Here is a 19,096-nt window from a genome sequence, read left to right on the forward strand (position 1 = left end):
GTCACGTGACGCGCACGTGGTGGTGCGGCAGCCCCGGATGCGGAAGTGGCGAGCGCTGCCCGCGGGCCCTCGTTGGGACGGTGCCGCCGCTGCGGCCGGCCGCCGGCGGGGGACACGGGACCGGGAGGTCAGGGCCCCGCGCTCGTCCCTCGTCCCGCTGCGCGGCCGCTGGAAAGGGTGGGCCTGCGCTCAGGCCTGCTGCTGGAAGGCTGGCCCCGGCGGCGCTGCTGTGGGGCTGGCTCATCCCGCGGCGGCCGGTGAGCGGCCCGGAGCGTGGAGGCGGCCGGGCTCCCTCTGTGCCCGGGGCTGCGCGGCGCCCCCCGCGCCCCTTCCCCTGGGGCTGGCGGGGCGCTGGTGCGGGCCGTCGCGCTGCTCGCTCTGCGCTGCCTCCCTCCTTGAAGGTAGCGGCTCCCGCCGGGCCCCGCTGCTGCTCGGGGGGGAAGCTCGGGCGTCCTGCTTTGCTCCTGCGGTTGTATAGACCTGCCGCTGGAGAAGCGCAGGCGTTTCCGTAGCTGGCATAATACTCGCTCCCCGCTTCAGCCCTGCGGGGCGTCCGCTGCCGGCCCTGCTCACCGGCGGCGCCCCCGGTGCCGTCCTGCCGCCACGCGCTGCAGCAGACCCGCGTCAGTCCCCCGTTTGAAGGTTTTATAGAGTTTATTTTAACGAACTTTGGGTGTACAGTTTTTTCCCACCATGCCTTTGTAGCTCGGTAATTGAATCGACTTTCTGAAAAGCACACCTGCAAGGTCAATACTTTAGTCTATTTGAAAATCACGCTTTTCAGTTCCTCTTAAAAGTTCCACCTTTTGATTTGGTGTAAGAGTACAGTTATAATAAGAAGAGCTTATAGTTTAATTTAATAATGTGGCTATAGTTTTATGAAGAAAATCTTATTCCGACTGATAATTTCCAGTTTAAATGCACTTCTAAAAAGAGTAAATGGTAGAAGTAAAGATTCTCCTTTGAAATAAGCTTTATTTTAAATGAAAGTGGCAGGGAAAAAATTGCAGTGGTTGGAGCAGTTAAAACAGAGTAATGCAAACCAGTGTGTCAAACTTAAGTGTTTGCGTGGCCCCGTAGGTCTGCAGCACTGCGCTCTGCTGGGCACGGCTCTGCTGCGTGGGTGTGGAATGATCCAGTTGTGGATTCCAGCATCTTTGAAAGATGTGGGAAAAGACATGTGAAAGAGGTGGAACGACAAAACCAAAGGATAAAATTGGCAGTGGGCATAAGTCTGGATATTCATTTTAATGCATTTAACATCAGGTTCAGAATTTATCCCTGAAATATAAAAGCTATGATTTTAGAGAGTGGTACTAGCTCTCTGACAGGAGTGCTGGTTATTACTAAACTTTTAATCTGACGTTTATTAAACTTCTTGGCTCTGTGGTGCTACAACATCCGTTGTTCATGCAGAGAGTATAAAGAATGGTTTTGTAATGACAGGAGATCTGTGTTTGCTTTCATTTCCATATTAGATATGCAAAACGTCTTCAACTGTTTTTACTCAAAGCAGCTGAGAAGAACTGGAATTCAAGATGAGAACCAACAAGGTGTACAAGCTCGTCATACATAAGAAGGGTTTTGGAGGCAGTGGTCAGTATCTCCTGGTTCATAACAGTGAGATCAGCACTCTCTTACTTAATTGAAAGCAATTAGCTGATTTATTGATCTTAACAAAACAGTGAGGAGGGAGCTTTGATGTGACAAGCAGTATTCCCAGCCAGAGTTTGGAGAGCTCTTTTTTAATAGCAAGATACAGCAGAATAAAATTGCATTTGTCACAACAGAGTGAGATCGCACCTATAAAATAAAATTGCTTTATTCTGCCTCTTCCCCTTTTGTTGTGTCACTTTTGTTTTAACCTTGTATTTCAGTCACTTTTAATAAGTGACAGACAAGTCAATGACTTGTGACTGCACGTAGATGTGTTTCTGTGTACTAATAAAAATGTCATTTATTTGATTGTTCCCTATTTCCAGACTTAAAATCATAGCATGTCAATAAAGCTTGTTAAGATTTTGTAGCTATCTACTTTCCTGCTGATGCTTGGTATACGAAAAATACAAAAGAAGATTCTGCTTGCCTACTTAAGACACACACTTTCACTGAACAAATCTTTTGTGAAAGTTCTGAGATTTGAAAGAAAAGGTTTTGCCCACAAGAGTGGCCAGACTGAAGTGGCTGGATAGGAGCACTGTCATGTAGTGAATATAATGCATTGCTGACATGTTAATCCTGGGCTAGTGTATTGATGTAGAGTAAGCTATTGCATACGAACATACAAGCATCTGTGTTGGGTATATATGTGCTCATTGCAGTTTTCCTCATTCGTTTATGTCTTGTAGATGATGAACTGGTGGTGAATCCTAAAGTATTTCTTCAAATCAAGCTGGGAGATGTTGTGGAAATTGCACATCCCAATGATGAATACAGGTGAATTCTCTTTTTGCTGATATCAGTCAGGTGTGGTTAGAGCACTGAAAGGGCATGTTCACGTGCAGTGGCTTCTAGAGTGAGAGGCTCTTTGAGCTGATATAACTTTGCTTCAGGATGCTGCCATGTTTTTTTTCTGCCTGAAGAAAAGTAAAAGGGGTAACTATAGCAGGAACTCTTCGTTGAATTTTGTGGAATTCTTTGTGTTTGGTGTTAGTTTACTGACCTTTCATAGGACAAGTAGCACCTGAATATAGAGTCTACAATGTCTTTATCCTCTTCATAGAGCTGCTGTTACCTAATGATTATTCTGCCATCCTATAGTATATCCTAGGCAAAACTAAAACTTCCTGGTCAGCTGTAAAAACATAAACTTTCTTATATGAAGGTGTTCATCATGCAGCCCGTATCTGAAAAGTAGGAGTGTACTTGTATGAGGTTCTGAGAAGTTCCTGTGTGACTTACTTTCCCGTTTAGAGTATCATCTTTACCTAAAGAGTACTTTATAATTATAACAGGTATAAAGAACAAGACAGGGTGATAGGCAGAGAGGATGATATATGAAGCTTTCTAGAAAATATTAATGTTTCTCTTTAGCATATCCCATGCTCCGTGTTAGTAAATAGTTTTGAGAGTGTGATTTACCAGAGTAGACTGTTGGTATCTCAACTTGTCTACCTTTTTTCTTTTTTGTATGCTAGTCCCCTGCTTCTACAAGTGAAGTCACTTAAGGAAGATTTGCAGAAAGGTAAAACTCTAGACTTATAGTATGCATAGTAAAATCATAGACAAAGATTATGTGATTGTGCTGTACCTATGATTGACTAATGCATATATTTTAACTTTGTAAGAAAATTAATGCTTTCTCTATTTAGGAATGGAAGGATTATAATTTTATCGGAAAATGAATAGCCAATTTTAAATCTGCTTTTGGTTGAGTAATGTGGGGTATGGTTTAAAGAAAATGGGCTTTTTAGCCTTAAATTTTTGCATTCTGACTGACTGTATATCTTTTCTTCTTGCAGGAATTAACTCAGCCTAAACTTTGCGTTTATCTTGCCTACTTTGATTTTAATGACTCTTAAATTGGGCAGCAGCTGAAAGAAGCTGTTGTCTTTTGCTGAGGCCCTAAGTGTTTCATGACAATCTCACTGTATTGCTTTTGTACTTGTAAACCTCTTGAAACCTTTTGGGGACACTTCTCTGTTGTCCTTTCTCATTTTTGCGGCAGAAACTATAAGCGTGGATCAGACAGTTGCACAAGTGTTCCGACTGCGGCCATACCAGGATGTCCATGTGAATGTTGTTGACCCAAAGGTATGTGACTTTGCAACTTTTTTCCATCTGTCCCTTCACTTAGTTCAAATCAGAGCCCTGTGAATTTTCATCTACAGTAGTTTTGGAAAAAAAGGTATTTATTTTTTATTGAAAAGTATTAGCCTTCTTTCCTAAGAAAATGAGGCTTGGGCAGTTGAACTATTTGTTGTTTGTTATGTGTCTCTTTCTTCTCTCCCTACCATCTCTGCTCTCTTTTTGAAGTCTATGGACTAGCTTCAACACAGCTTGATAGAAATTTAGAAACTTCAAATATCTTTAATTTCCAGAAATTCAGGATAACCAGGCAGAATAAAGAGAAACAGTAAGTGGCCTAGTCAAAAGAAGAACCATGGCATACATTTGCGTTATTTGACACCAGAGAGCCTTGTTAAGAGAGGCATCTCTTGTAAATGTCCCAACTATCAAAAGACTTCAATCAGAGATTACATTCAGCACAAGACAAAAATCTGCAGGAAACGCGACTTCCTTAATGTCATGAACAATGGCAGTAATTTGTTTTACTTGTGCTTCCAATTTGCACTGAGACTTGTAGCACAGATTTAGTCCTTGGGCTTTTTCTGGTCACATTATGCAGTGTGTCGCAGCTCACAGTAATTCCAGGTACATGCACAACTTTGGCAGTTATTCTGATGGGGCTTCCCTTTTACCTTGCATCTGTTAGGAGTATTGACTTGATTTAGAACGGCCCTCCCTGTAACATTTGGTTCTTAACAGGACAGATTGAAGGGCCCTACTTAGAAACAACAAGTAAAACCTAAGCACTGTTTTTCTTTTGTTTCCCAGGAGGTGACCTTGGACTTGGTGGAGCTAACCTTTAAAGATCAGTATATCGGGCGCGGGGATATGTGGCGACTGAAGAAAAGTTTGGTAAGGCCTCTACAGTCTTTATGTGTAGGGTGGAGGAGATTACATACCTTTTTCTTTGCTTGCTGTAAAAGAAAATAAGCGTTTTACAAAATACAGAAAATAGAGGATGAGACCAGTGTCAGCTCCTGAGAAACTGGTACATCAGAGTTGGAGAAATGGATGCAAATGTGTTGCAGAAAAAATTAATCCCATCATTTCCTACTCCATTGCAATAACGTTAATTACTGCCTTGGGCACTGAAAATGCTGTTGAGTTTTTTTCTTATGTTCTAAATTTTAGTGATTTGCTGTGTTTGGAAGGAATTGAATCTAAATGTTTTTCAAATAGAAGTATGCTAAAGTATCCCCTCTCCGATAATACCACTTAATAAGCAACTACTAGAATATTCTGTTTCTGCATCTCTGAAGTGCAGTCTTTGGCTCTTCTAAGTACAGCGAATTAGACAAATGAACCCCAAAAACGTTCATATGTGTTAAAAACTATTTTCTGTTGCCTGTTGCAGAGGTTCTGTAGGCTGAGATATTAGTAGTAAATGTTTTGAGTGGGTTTTGTGATTTTATGGCAAAAGTCAGGTGTTTGAGCATGAGTGTTTTTTTTCGTAAACTGGTATGCTCACTCTGAACTGACTGTTCTTTGAACACCTGTAACTATTCTTTTTTAGGTCAGCACATGTGCATATGTCACCCAAAAAGTCGAATTTGCGGGTATCAGGTCAGTGCCTCCTGTGAGGGCTTACTGTTAGTTATGGCTTTAGATTAATGAGTCCAGAGTATCCAATTGGAGAATCTTCTCTGAAAAATCCTTCATGTTTTATTGTTCTCTTACTCTTCTACAGATTTCTGTGTGCACCTTGGGGTGGGGAAAGGCTTCTAACTGATTTGGGGTGGAAGAAACTAATAGTAGGACAGCCAGCCACACTTGTTGCCTCTGATGAATGCCAAATCATTTTCCTTTTAGCTCTTATAATATTTCCCACCCTTCCCAAGATGTGTTAATAGTTCAGATGAGGGTTACTTCAGTTGATGTTGAGATGACGAAGGGACAAGGAAATATGCAGATGCAGAGGGAAATGGCTGTTTGACATCTTTTGGATTAAAGATCAGGTTTTAACCAAATAAACTTCTACTCTGTCTTCAAGTCATCCTTGAATGCAGATTTTGGTGCATCGCTTGTTTGCTCAAATATTGATTCTCTAATCTTCATATTGACTCTAGTTAGCAAATATTCTGCACTCCTTTTCTTCCAGGGCGCAGGCAGGTGAACTGTGGGTAAAGAGTGAGAAAGTCACTTGTGGATACATCAGTGAGGACACCCGGGTAAGATTTCAGGGAGCAAGGGAAAGGAAGTTTTTCCCTTCCTTCCCTTGCCAGGCTTCTTGTAATTCTATCTTGCTTGCAGATTTGTAAGGATCGTTTGAATTGGCTGTGTTGTAAGGTGAAGAATGGCAATAAATTCAGGAGAATGAATGATTAGTAAACTTCAACTCCTCTGCGCTGGCAGGACTAGGAATTACTTGGGCTGTTGAAATGCCAACTCGTTAGAGGGGAAATTCCCTATGATGCAGTGGGCACAGTCATATAAGTTGCTCTGTAGTTAACTTCTGCATTTGGCCCTTTCAGTGAATGTACTTTGTTTTAAATGAGATATTTCATTCCTTTGCAGGTGGTCTTCCGCTCCACCTCTGCCATGGTTTATATTTTTATCCAGATGAGCTGTGAAATGTGGGATTTTGATATTTATGGTATGTAGGTAACTAACCTGCCTGATTGTGAATGTGGATGGCAGCAGCTATCCTTTCTCCCCCTACTAGAAAACTGCTGCTACTATTTATTTCTGCCACTACTAGAAAACTAAAATATCCTGCCTTTGGCCTAGGGAGTGCTCCGAGGTGCTCTATGACACCCTCTTAGATCCTTACTTGCAGTGCCAGGCTTTTCTCTCTTCTGGGTATTCCATAATTTTCCTGTCCCTACTATAGGGCCTGGGTTCCATTATCTCAGTGACAAAATCAAGGGGGCCAACTGACTATGAACCTTGGAAAGGTTTTCTGTGGATATAAACATGTTTGGTGATGAGGGCAGGTGGAAGCCTGTGTGAATCCTGAAACCAGAAATGTATGGAAGCCCTGTGCGAAGAGGACCTTGGTGTTTTATATTCCTCTTGACCTTGGCTTAGCAAGGAAGCAAATATCCCACCTTAGCCCAGGTAGAGTCAGCTAGAAGTGTTAAAACTTTAGGCATTAAGAATGAGTCATTTATCTGTGTTATTGTCCTATTTTTTTTCTGGCTTAATTCTTTAGCAAACCTTTTACCACTTCCTTTTACCATGTGTTTAGGCATATGTAACTGGGCAACTATTCAAAACTGAGCAGGGGATCAGTTGTGCATACTATGCCTAAAAGATAGCACAGATGCTTTCCCAGCATGCTGCGAATGTGTTGGAAAAATAAATTTAAAGGTCAGATCCTTTTGACAGTAAGAGTCTTGTTTACATCCTCTGAAACATAGTCATGCTTTTTAATCTTTTTATCATCTTGCTTTAGCAATATTAGCATTCATTATGCACACAGCTGCTCTGATTCTAATAAAAATAATTGTCCTACAATCTCAGGGTTTGGGTATACCCCATAGTTGAAGTAACTGCTGTTATTTGATGCTTTGGAGATGTTTACTTTGCAGGGGACCTTTACTTTGAGAAAGCTGTGAACGGTTTCCTTGCTGACCTCTTTACAAAATGGAAGGTAAATAGCTGCTTGAGTTCATCCTGCTCTGAAAGAACAAGACAATGCCATCTTAATGAGCCCATTGATGTGCCAGTTTGAGGAAGACCCAGGTTGTGTCAGGCAGTGCTAAGATTTACAGGACTGTGAGAGGTGGCTCCTGGGCATCAAGAGTTGTTACTGCAGGTCTGCATTAAATCATATATGTGCCAAGTGATCCCAATATTGATCTGTTATATCTGCTGTGTTTGTATCATACAATTTGTTTATGTGGAGGCTCTGACTGGACTGAAGTCACTAAAAGTGTGATACAGTTGTTTGTGCTTGTGCAGTAATGCACAAGTCTGTTTTACACAATTTTGTTTGTTCCAGGACTCAGTTCCGAATTTCCCTGGTACAGTGTGTAATTTGTTTAGTGCTGCTATCTTTTAGCATGAGGGCGTTCCAGGTTGTAGTATATGGGCCACTGATGATGTGCAAGCTTCTTGAAAGTGAGCTGCTTCAGAAACAAAGCCTCTCTGCCTCTTATGGCTGAACAACCCAGAGCTGTCTCCTGTCTCAGTCCATGATCTGGCTCAGAGCGAGGTACAACTGCTGTTAGCAGTCCTGCAGCAGACTTCCGCTGACTTGAGAGAGAACTATGTCAGTACTCAAAAAAAGGCATATATAAAATCTGCAACCTAAATTGAAAGAATAGCTAGACAAGGCAAAAGAATCTGAAATCCTAAATGCATCTGTGCATGGTACAGCCCGTGATGTTCCCGAATGTTAAAGAGAGTAGGAGTGTGCCCAACAGATTTGTCTCATTTTCATTGTGCTTTTTGTCCATTGGAGAGTTATTAGGAGCCCTGCGTGACATGTCTGTAAAATGCCTGTTTTGCTTTTAGCACTACTATACCACGTTGGATATGGGCCTGAACGATGCTGGGGCTCACGGGGCTTTTCAAGCTTTTCCTTTCGAGGGGATGGCCAGTGTGGTCTTTACAGCGTAATTCCATTGCATACGTTAGCACTGTAACAGTTTCGTGAAGTTTTAATTTTTTATTTCTCTGGAATTGTTAGGGGTATCTCTCTAAACACTAACAAGTAAGAATATCAAATTGCCATGCGGATGTATAAACAAATCGAGTCAACTGTCTTTATTTTTTTGAATAAAAATCTTGTATCTTGGCAACTATAGAGAAGAGTTTCTTTAGAGACTAGTGCAGAGTGCTCTTGTTAAATGTGATACAGCCTAGAAGCACAGAATCTACAGGACAGACCATTATGTTATTTCATAGAGGCATATGCAGCACTCGTGCAGATATATTAATGCAGCAGTCTACCTTTTTCTAGTTAACTTTGATCCTAAGTGTGAGGGGAAAGAGGGTGTTACTATAGGTGTATATACACAGTTTTCTACTGAATGTGACCCTTAAGGTTTTCTTTTTTCATCTGTTCTTCCTGGACAGGAGAAGAACTGCAGCCATGAAGTGACAGTGGTTCTATTTTCTAGAACATTTTACGAAGCAAAATCTATAGGTATGTAAATTCTGTACTTTCATGTTTCTATTTTTAAACCTATCTCCTTCTCTCTTGAAAGTTGGTCACAGGCTGCCAGTGACTTTTTTCCCCTATTTTTTTTATGCCCATGTCCAAAGTATTCCCTACCAAGCACAGTGGATACACAGCTATTCTTACGAAAGTACTGCAGTGAAAACCTTACATAGAAGAATAATGGCAAATTTTCCTCATCATACTCAGGCTGTCATATTGGTTTAAAAGCAATTTTAATATTGTGTAGGAAATCTGATATTTCTCAAAGTTGGGGGTTTTTTTAATGCAAATAACAGCTCCTTTCTAGAAAAGATGAGTCATTTCTGTACAAGAGCATAGGATAATATGTGCTTTTGTTTCTGTTTCAGATGAGTTTCCTGAAACACATCGTGCATCAATTCGGCAGGATCATGAGGGAAGATTTTATGAAGATTTTTACAAGTATGTCTTCCTCCCAGTTCTTTCACCTCTTGTCCCACAGTTATCATGTGGGGATATCATGTCAGTAACTTCGGAGAATATCATGTTATTAACTTAGGACCTTGCAAGGAATTAAGATAGTGAAAAACATCTATGTCCGAAACTGGCAACAAATTGATGAGTAGTCCCCATTCCATCTATGAGTGTACACCTGTATTTGTTAAGTCAGTCTTCCACATGCATGTGAATATTGTGTTGTCTGTGCTCTATTGGAATTGCCAATAAACTTAAAAGTCTGTACTGTTGTGAATAGTTTTTGCATATGGCTTGGCTATTTTTCAGATCTTTACGTTCTTGAATACACAAGTGTTTCCAGTTAGGTACTGGAGCTCTTTGGCTGATGGTCACAACAGATGCAGCTGTCGAAGATGTCATTTGATTCTGAACTTGGACTTCTTAACGATCTTACTGCTTTGCAGAACAGTGATGCTATTTGACATGTAATGTTGATCACCCATTTAGAAGTGAGAGATTATTCTGGCTGGGGATGTGCCCAGCTTTGTGTGTGCATCTACACCTTAGTGATTGCTACAAGTATGCAGTAGTTCTAATGTGCTGCCTAACAGAAGGAAGAAACTCACCTTTTTGTGCATTCGTTTTTCTATAGTTCGGTCATCCCTTCTCACTTCCTCTTCATAGCTTCCTTTCATGATTCTCATTAAGTTGTGCTCTTTCTAGAGTTGTAGTGCAGAATGAGAGACGAGAAGAGTGGACTTCATTGCTTGTGACCATTAAAAAGCTTTTCATCCAGTATCCTGTGTTGGTACGACTAGAACAAGCAGGTACAAGAATCTTCCTTTCCCATGCTTTTACCCTTTTCTCACCGTCTCTTTTTTTTTTTTTAAAGTTGTCTGTAAACTCTGTGGTTTCAGTTGGACTCTGGTATTGTGCTACTTAGTGCTCTCCTGGCTAGGCTATTTCGCTTGGGTCTTTCTGTGAGACACACCAATATGAATTTTGCCTGTTATTTGTTGGACGGATAGGATTTAGTACAAATGCAGGTGTTTTTTTTTTTTTTGGGGGGGGAGGGGTGTTGGGGGGGGTTGTTGGGGTTTTTTGTTTGTTTGTTTTAAAAGCTAGTCTATACAGAGATGATATTTTTTTTTTTCTTTTTTTCCTTCTGAACATTTGTCCAGAGGGCTTTCCTCCAGGTGACAATTCTACCTCGGCACAAGGGAACTACCTGGAGGCCATAAATCTTTCATTCAATGGTAAGTTATCAACAATGGATAAAATATATAGGGGAAGAACCATTAAAGCAGCTGTCAATAAATAGGTGTGGACTTCTGTTGCCTGTTCCTTAACACTGAAGAGGAGGGGAATATTAGGTGGTTAAGTTGTCATTTTCAGCCCCAGAAGAAATTTTCTTGTGTGTCTCTGGAAAACCAGTGGCTCTCAAGTGACTGAGTATTGGGTATTTCAGGCTTCAGGAACCATTTACAGGGCCTTGTTAGGATGAAACTTTTTCTAGGTGTGTATCTGTATGGGAACCTCTTGGAATAGAAGTTGAAGTTATAAATTATGGAAGTATTTCAAAATCAGGTTAGATCAAACATGATTTAGGTGAAGCTGATCCATCTTTTTTAGCAGGGAGATGGATTTTTTGGGCTGGAAAGGCTCTCCAAAGATCTGCTTTTTGTGATTCTGTATATCAAATGTCGTTCTGTCACCTTAACGGCTGTCTTGTTACCCCCATGGGAGGGAGCACAGGATGTTATTTAAAATTATTAGTAATGGACTTACCTTGCTGGGGTTTTTTGGGGGTTTGTTTGTTGGTTTTGGGGGTTTTTTTGAGATGTTTTATAGGAAACACTAAGCATATGAGAAAAATATTCCTTTTTATGTATCTGGTTCCCATCTTTTCTTCTCTTCTGCCCTAACTCCTCTCTCTCCTGTAGCTTTATTAACATTTATTGGTTGAATAAGGCTGTATACAAGCCCTCTCATGCTTGCACGTACTTTGTGGAAACTTGTTTAATACCACTGTCAACAGAGAGTCATCTCCCTTGCTCTGAAAAAAAAACATCCAGCATCTTTTTTCTTTTAAAGTATTCCCTAATTTTTTCTCTTAGTGTTTGACAAGCATTACATAAACAGGAACTTTGATCGGACTGGCCAGATGTCTGTGGTTATCACACCTGGTGTGGGTGTATTTGAAGTTGATCGACTCCTTATGATTCTAACCAAACAGCGGATGATAGACAATGGTAAATAACTAACGATACTGTGCAATCTTTATGAAGGCAAACATATATTTGGAAAAGCTCTAACCTTTTCTTGCTATGAAAAAGATTCTGTTGTAACTTGTGTACTGTGGAAAGAGGGGCTACAGCTGGAAGACTTGTGTCCGCACATCATATTGAAATGGACAGATTTTCAGAGAACTTACAGGCTTTTAATTTCTTTTGTTTGTGATAGAGAACTTCATCTGTCCATGCAGACCTTTCCTTTAAAGGATAATCTTGCATTAGTTTAGAAGAAACATTTCTTATCTCCCCAGTGGCACTGTTGGTTTGTAACCACACCATAGGCCTGTTAACTACCATTTCCATTATAATTACATCTTAAAGTCTGATATGAATACAAATTGGGCCTTCATCTCAAATTGATGATCTGTTTTGGCTTAGCATATCAGTCCTGCTTGGTAAATAGCTGAACTCTACTGTTCTTTGTTTACAGGGATAGGTGTGGACTTGGTATGCATGGGAGAACAACCATTGCATGCTGTACCACTCTTTAAGGTAATGCATGCTTTTTTTCCCTTCTCTCTGCTCCTACTAGAAACGTTACTCATTTTGTGACTAACTAGACACAACTAGTTCCTATGCTTCTGAATTACTTTTACAGCTCCATAATCGCTGTGGACCTGGTGACTCCAGACTGGGTGATGACTACAATATTCCACACTGGATAAACCATAGGTAGGTGAATTCTATCAGCCTTTGCTAAACAATTCTGTTTTGCTTTCCTCTTCATAATCTGTTGAATTCTCTTTCTTCTTTTATTGTTTATTTCCTCTGCTCTCCTTGCGAAGCAAAGACATATACTGTAATAGTCTTGCGGAACTAGGAGTGTTCTTGCAGAACTCGTGGCATTAATGCAACATATCAGAGATGATAGGCAATTTGCAGAGGAAGAGGTCTTGATCTTAAGCTCTCTTTCCGGCTAACTTAGCTCTAGCCTTTAGCTATGCTCAGAGGAAGTCAAGAAGCTAAACAAAAAATACAGTTCCTTCAACTAGATTGGTTATTAGTGAAAACAAATACATCCCAAATGAACAGTTGTGGGTAGAGAAAATGTGGATAACATGGATAAATGTTGGAACAGTTGCAGGAAACGCTGAGGCTCAGTGTTACATTGCTTCACTTCAAGACATGGTAGGTTTCCTTTCTGCTTTCTCTTAAACATTCTGTGCCATAATACTCTCTCTTCTTTGCCTGCACATAGAGATCAGGGCTCAGGATGAAAACTACCTCCTCAGTCCTTGTTCTACTGTAGGGTTATTATTTTTTTCTCTCTTTTAATACTTCATTTTATCTGCATGCATTAATTGACTGTCCTGACCGTTTACCATTCATGGGTCGATTATACCCAGTATTTTCAAGTGGCTGGAAGGCATCTGATCTTTGTCACAGATGAAAAAGGTGTTTGAAGGCTTATAATAAGGCAGTATTTAAAAGATTCAGATGACAAGAAACAGATCTTAATTGATAAGTTATTTCAAACGGGAGGAGGTCTGTAGTTTTCAAGCAGCTGGTGTGAGTCATTACTGTCATGTAAATTAGGGAGAGAGTCATGTAAACTGCACAGTACTGTATAGACAGTGAAAGTGGATACCCTTCTGTAAAAAGAGGAAGTGAACTGGGGAATGCAGTTGTAAGCGTATTAGGAAGAGGTCTAGACTGAGACAGTATGGGAATCAAAGGCTGGTCAAAGGAAATCAAAGGAAAGAGTAGCTTCTCTCAACCATCCATCAGTGTTTTCCATATGTTGTCTTATGCAGAGAAAGGTATCCCCTTTTCTCTCTCTAATAGCTAGCTCAGATTCACAGGCTGTTTGCTGTGTAGCTAACCAACTATGTTCAGTTCTTAGAAGACAGCTGAGCTACCTGTTTTTCCTTTCAGTTTCTACACATCCAAAAGCCAGCTCCTGTGTAACAGCTTCACTCCACGGATCAAGCTGGCAGGAAGGAAAGTAGGTATCTTTCTGATTTACCTTTTCTTCTTACTAGCTTGTCAGATACCTTCTCTCAGCCAAGCATCAGAATCTTTCTAGCAAGTATTCCAATAGCTGTAACTAAGTTTCTGTATTAAAAGACAGTGCAAGCAAAGCTGTAATGATTATTGTAGGGATTGTGAATGAGGGACTCGTTTGTAGATCTTTCCTTTCTAGGATGAAACTAGGTGAGAAATGTTTTAGCCACCATAAAAATTAGAGTTTCATTCTGTAACAAAGAACTCCATGGAGAGGAAGAAAGGTGTTGACAAAGATGTGGTTTTTACACAGATTTGTGACCGAGTATCAGTATTTAATACTTCTGAAGCGGTCTGGCTGCCTCGCTGAGTCAGCGGGATAAACTTTAGTCTGATGCTTGATCACACTGCGGGATGTTTCCTTAGAACATGCTGACTGTCTCCCTTCTCTCTGTCTTTTCTCTTGCTCTCTCTTTTTCTTTTTTTTCTTTTTTGTTTTTTTGGTCCCTTCACACTTCCTTTGTTGGATCCTGCAGCCACTGACTGAGAAAGCAAAAAATAACCGAGATGCCTGTGAGTAATTCTGTTCTGGAATGATCTATCCTGCTGACTCCCAAACTAACAAACAGCTGTAGTAAGACAATGACACTTCAGCAGAAACACTACTGATGAAATGTGGGAAGGGACAATTGTTGTAGAAAACCATCAAAACCACATAGTCATTATCGAGGATGTTAATGTGCATATATCAGTTGCCTTCTTGGTAAATAACTAATATGGAGGAGTGAGTTTCTGTCCTGGCTGCTTGTCACCTGTCTGGAAGAATAGAGATATCAGGCTGGTGTTACTGGTACTGTTCGTGGGAGTAGGACAGGAGGGCATTCACTGGCTTGGGATGTTGTCAGTGCTATGACCACAGAATTACAGTGGGAGAAGCCTGCATTCTTCTAATACCACCTTGTTTCAGGAAGGTGTACATTCTAAAAGTGAAGCTGTCCATTCTTTCAAAGATGCTTTAAAATGTGCAGTTGCCTTGTGAGGGAACTTGAGGCATCTGTTCGTACAAGGATTGATTTGTTGATTATTAATTTAATGTCTTGTATGTATGGGGGAAAGATATTAGGGCCTCAGCAACCCTGATTCAGAGGCACCAACTTTGATAATTGAGCTGTTCCAGCTGTTCTGCTCATGAGACTTTTGTATGTGATTTCTTCTGGAATAGATACTTTTCCTAGTGGTGAGAGTTGGATACTTCTAACTTGCAGATCTTGAACATTCTTGAAGGAGGTTCCAGTGCTATATGGTTTTTATTTCAGCGTTAGGGGCTCCAAAAGATGCTGAGAATGCCCTGCCTATCCAGGTAGATTATGACGGCTATGATGCCCAGGTGTTCAGACTCCCAGGCCCCTCCAGAGCCCAGCGCTGTACCACTTTCAGGTAAGAGGCCTCTGAGCGTACTAGTTCTAGAGTAGCCACGTTATGTATTTCTTGATGCATAAAATGCTTTGAGAAATATAAGGAGAATTAAGCTCCATGTGCTTACAATTGAACAAAAAGCTTTATCTGTAGCTAGTATTTATGGCTGGTTGTCTGGTATTTTACTTCTTGAAATAGTGTGTGGGATCTAGGAAGAGGCATAAGTATACTTTTTCCTTACATCTTTAATTTTGTCTGAAGTAGAATGAAGCTAGTCTCCCTTGCTAAGTTCCTAGCAGATTTTGCAAGCTGGGTAAGAAAGTACTTGCACAATAGATTTGCACAGAGTTGTAGAAATAGCATTCATTTGAAGCACTGCTTAGTAACTGGTGCTGAACATAGAGTGGTGGGGAATCTTCCCTGAAAATGATCCCTTTCTGAATGAGAGAAGAAACAGAGAAGCTGAGTGCAGGTTCTCAAATATTCCATGGCCTTTCCTCTGAGAAGAAAGGCTAATTATCCTCAGGTCCTGGCCAAATTCATTGAACAACCTATAAATTTTAGTGCTTTTTCAGGAATATGGGATTGATGAATGGGTTTTGAAGTTTTTTTTTTTTGCTTTTCTTCTTTCAGTAGTATTGCCTAAATCCGAGGAAGCTGTGCATGTGGACTCACTTGTTAGTATAAGCAGCTTGTAGAAATCCGTGCTGGAAGACGCCAGTACGATTTAATGTAGTTAATAATTCCAGGTAGTTTCCCTATAGCTATGTGTTCCTAGCCCTGTAGGCTCAGGTCTAGTATCTTCTAGACCACATCTATATTACCAGCTTGGTATGGTGTCTGTAGAATGGCATGAGAGTTGAACATGCTCTTTTCACAGCCGTTGTGCTGGAAGCGTTTTAGTGTTCTGTTCTTCTCTTGTATGATGCACAAAAGTATATAGTACATAGTCCAAAAAATGGTGATAGCTTCCTTGTAGTCCTCTTCTTGAGTTCACCTGTTGAGTATTGAGTCTCTTACATGACTTGGACCTGTTCAAGCCCCTTGATAACCCAGGAATTAATTTCTTTTTCATATCACTGGACATGTCTGTTTATTTTCAGCAGGTCTGTGAGGGAGAGAGAAAGTCGTACCAGAAAGAGCTCTAGTTCCTATGACGTCTCATGCAGCCCTTCTCTGCAGAGCCGCACGCTGCCTCCAGAAGAGGTGAGGAGCCAGGCTTCTGACGACAGCTCACTGGGCAAGATCTCCAACATCCTGATGATCCCACGGCCTCACCTGCATCAGTGTGAAGTCAGCAGCTCTTTGGGCTATACCAGCACCAGAGGTCAGCCTAAGACAGATGGGAAAGTACCTTACGTGGTGACAGGGGAGGGAGAAGATGGAAGTTTGTATTGGCCACTGCCAGGCCAGCACAGGGGAGACGGTGCTTTTATTAGCATTCATGGTACACCTTTTCTGCAGCTCCAGCTATGGCTAGGTGTGCATTCTCCTTTTGTTATACTTGTACAATTCCATTGCTTTTTTTTTTATTGGCTTGTCCTAAATAGAAGTGTCCTGACACTGATTTGCTCTTTTCCCTTGTCTATTGCCTTCTTTAATATTTGACTATTCTTCTGAGCCTGCCTGCAAATGTGGACATACACAAGTAAATTTTTATTATCCAGGTCACCTGTAATCTGTCAAATGAGAATTGGCCTTAGTAGTGAGCCCTGGGGGACCCTGCTTATAACATCTCTCTATGGGGTTTTGTTGTCATTAAGAGTCACTTTCTGGATCCTTCCTTTTGACAATGTACTGCTGAACTATCTTGGTGTGTTAGCAGCGCTGACAGTCTCCTTTTTTTCCTTCCAATTTAATCTTTTTCTCAGACAGTATGCGGTATCTTCCACAAACCCAACTCATTTCTAGATAAATTGTATTCCTCCTGCAATTGCTTGATCTTCTGTAAAAATCTATCCGTGAAGGCTCTTCATGTTTTGTTTTTTTTTTTCATGTCATGCTGTATGACACCTGATACCATATTTATCCTGTTACAGGAATTGGATTTACTGATATGGAACTGCTATCCACGCTGTGGATATGTGCTATAACACTGTGCTATGCACAGTGTACTTCACATTACATTTACCTTTCATGTTTTCCCCTGCTGACAGTTAACATACACATTTTTTTTTGGTATTTCGGTTACTCCTTTAGTTTGAAGGATAGTCTTGTGACCCAGCTGAAGGTGTGCAACTGGATGGGGATGTGTGTGGAATAGGACTGGCAGGGAGGGAAAAGTCAGGCTAATTAAGGTTTTTCACATGTTCTAGTTGGCAGTATAGAGTGGTAGATGAGACCCTTCCTTCTCTTTGGGATTTTCATTTGTTAAACAGAGTAATTGCTACTTAATCATCTGGTTTATTTCTCTCTCCTATTTCTAAATAATTGCACTTCTGTTCTACATTGAATAGTAATGACTAACTGCTAGCTTGCTGAGATCGTGTCTCATGTCTTCTTGAAGTAATCCTTTATTTCAGTGGTCAAATCTGAATGTTGCAAAAAAGGCATCTGTTGCTTAGTTGTAGCTTCTGCTACGTCTTTGGTACTCATACTGAAGTTTCTGGTGTGTTAGTCTTTTGATTTCTCAGGAATTCTCAAAGCTCTGAGTAATTCTTCATAGTTAACTTAGCAAGTGGTTTCTTTACGGCTTCATTTAGTATAAAGTGACACAGTATACAGCAATGCTGTAATGGCAGGTGAAATAATATTCTTTCTTGTCTGGATTCTTGTTTATGTTGTACTTTGCTGGATTGAAATTGCTTTCAGCTTCTCTCCCTGCCTACTCCTCAGCTCTCCGTATTCCCTCTTACCCTGGGGAATCTTTATATCCCTAAGCAATTCATTCTCTTTTCCTTGGCTTCTGCGTGATCTCACGCTGACTTTAAGTTGTGTTTTCTAGATGTCCTTGAGAACATGCTGGAGTCTCAGCAACGTGACTCCAGTGCCCCTGGGAGGTTCCATGTTGGCAGTGCAGAATCCATGCTGCACATTCGGCCTGGGGGATATACACCCCAGCGAGCACTGATAAACCCGTTTGCCCCATCCCGCATGCCCATGAAACTTACATCTAACAGGAGGCGCTGGATGCACACTTTTCCTGTGGGTAAGTCTGTTTCATAGCATGTTAGATTGCTGTTACTTTTTCCTTGTCCAAGCATTAACACAACAAGAGAACCAATGTGAACTCTGGCATCTTGAAGTACTCTGCACTGTAACAGAGGCTGAACTGAGTGTATAGGCTTGATAAATCAGAGATGCTCTTTTTGAAAATATTACCATCTATTGGCAAACTGGCAGCATCAGATACTGTGGAACAATCTTATAGTAGATGGAGGCTGTTGAAGTGAATCGTAACTATAATTTGAGTTGACTTTCAGATACTGAATTGTTCTCATATTTGTTTAGTGCTTTGTAAGTAGGCCCTCCAAAATGTTTAAAAGAATATTCTGCTTTGCTGGCTTCAGCGAAGATGCCAGAGGTTCAAGTCTTTGAAGATTTTGTAGACATGCTTTCTTAATTTCCATTAGTTAGCATTGTCTGTGTTGTTGACAAAAAGAGGGTACAAGCCACTGAGGAATCAATGCAGATGTGGTGATTAATGATCAAACTGTAACTGTGTAGGTCCATCAGGAGAAGCTATCCAGATCCATCATCAAACCCGTCAGAATATGGCAGAAATGCAAGGCAATGGGCAGCAGGATTTGACACATTCCTCTGCTGAGCTGCTGGAGCTGGCTTACCATGAGGCAACTGGCAGGTGAGGTTCTTAGGATGAATCTGTGTAGACTTTGTATGAACATCCCTTTTCCTTAAAATTTTATGTATATTACAGTAATGCAGTTACAGGTTGTGATCTTTAAGTTTAATAATATGTTGTGTCAGTACCACATATGCAATATATACTTTTATTTTGAGATATAAAGCTCTTTTGGCAAGGCTGGAGATGGTTTACCTCCCCTAATTTGGGGAAGGTGGTAGTTTATCACAGAGAGTTTGCAGTGCACAAGCAATACTATGCATCATTCATGGAATTGTTCAAAATTGCCTTATAGAAGTCTGTGACTTT

The 19,096-nt window shown here is 40.8% G+C and overlaps 1 protein-coding gene across 20 annotated transcripts in view; it reads left to right on the top strand.

The window, feature by feature from the left end:
- Nucleotides 1–21: 21 nt before the first annotated feature.
- Nucleotides 22–19,096, top strand: part of DEPDC5 (DEP domain containing 5, GATOR1 subcomplex subunit) — a 48,122-nt gene continuing 29,047 nt past the window's right edge. For 10 of the 20 annotated variants that reach the window (XR_012676413.1, XM_075167401.1, XM_075167407.1 and 7 more), the window contains exons 1-23: nucleotides 22–127; nucleotides 1,479–1,596; nucleotides 2,349–2,436; nucleotides 3,138–3,184; nucleotides 3,668–3,753; nucleotides 4,558–4,641; nucleotides 5,303–5,352; nucleotides 5,888–5,957; nucleotides 6,304–6,382; nucleotides 7,320–7,381; nucleotides 8,812–8,881; nucleotides 9,265–9,337; nucleotides 10,055–10,158; nucleotides 10,513–10,587; nucleotides 11,449–11,583; nucleotides 12,056–12,117; nucleotides 12,224–12,297; nucleotides 13,501–13,570; nucleotides 14,106–14,142; nucleotides 14,886–15,006; nucleotides 16,089–16,312; nucleotides 17,930–18,133; nucleotides 18,652–18,787. Coding sequence is in view for 19 of the 20 variants with exons in the window: in XM_075167401.1 (XP_075023502.1) it covers nucleotides 1,539–1,596; nucleotides 2,349–2,436; nucleotides 3,138–3,184; nucleotides 3,668–3,753; nucleotides 4,558–4,641; nucleotides 5,303–5,352; nucleotides 5,888–5,957; nucleotides 6,304–6,382; nucleotides 7,320–7,381; nucleotides 8,812–8,881; nucleotides 9,265–9,337; nucleotides 10,055–10,158; nucleotides 10,513–10,587; nucleotides 11,449–11,583; nucleotides 12,056–12,117; nucleotides 12,224–12,297; nucleotides 13,501–13,570; nucleotides 14,106–14,142; nucleotides 14,886–15,006; nucleotides 16,089–16,312; nucleotides 17,930–18,133; nucleotides 18,652–18,787 (2,009 nt within the window). In the remaining variant the exon portion in view is untranslated. Of the gene's footprint in view, nucleotides 128–1,080; nucleotides 1,267–1,478; nucleotides 1,597–2,348; nucleotides 2,437–3,137; nucleotides 3,185–3,667; nucleotides 3,754–4,557; nucleotides 4,642–5,302; nucleotides 5,353–5,887; nucleotides 5,958–6,303; nucleotides 6,383–7,319; nucleotides 7,382–8,811; nucleotides 8,882–9,264; nucleotides 9,338–10,054; nucleotides 10,159–10,512; nucleotides 10,588–11,448; nucleotides 11,584–12,055; nucleotides 12,118–12,223; nucleotides 12,298–13,500; nucleotides 13,571–14,105; nucleotides 14,143–14,885; nucleotides 15,007–16,088; nucleotides 16,313–17,929; nucleotides 18,134–18,651; nucleotides 18,788–19,096 lie in introns of those variants that run through there. The other 10 variants (XM_075167404.1, XM_075167410.1, XM_075167406.1 and 7 more) reach the window with 7 other exon arrangements.

The sequence above is a fragment of the Calonectris borealis genome, chromosome 18, assembly GCF_964195595.1.
Source record: "Calonectris borealis chromosome 18, bCalBor7.hap1.2, whole genome shotgun sequence".
NCBI lineage: Eukaryota > Metazoa > Chordata > Aves > Procellariiformes > Procellariidae > Calonectris > Calonectris borealis.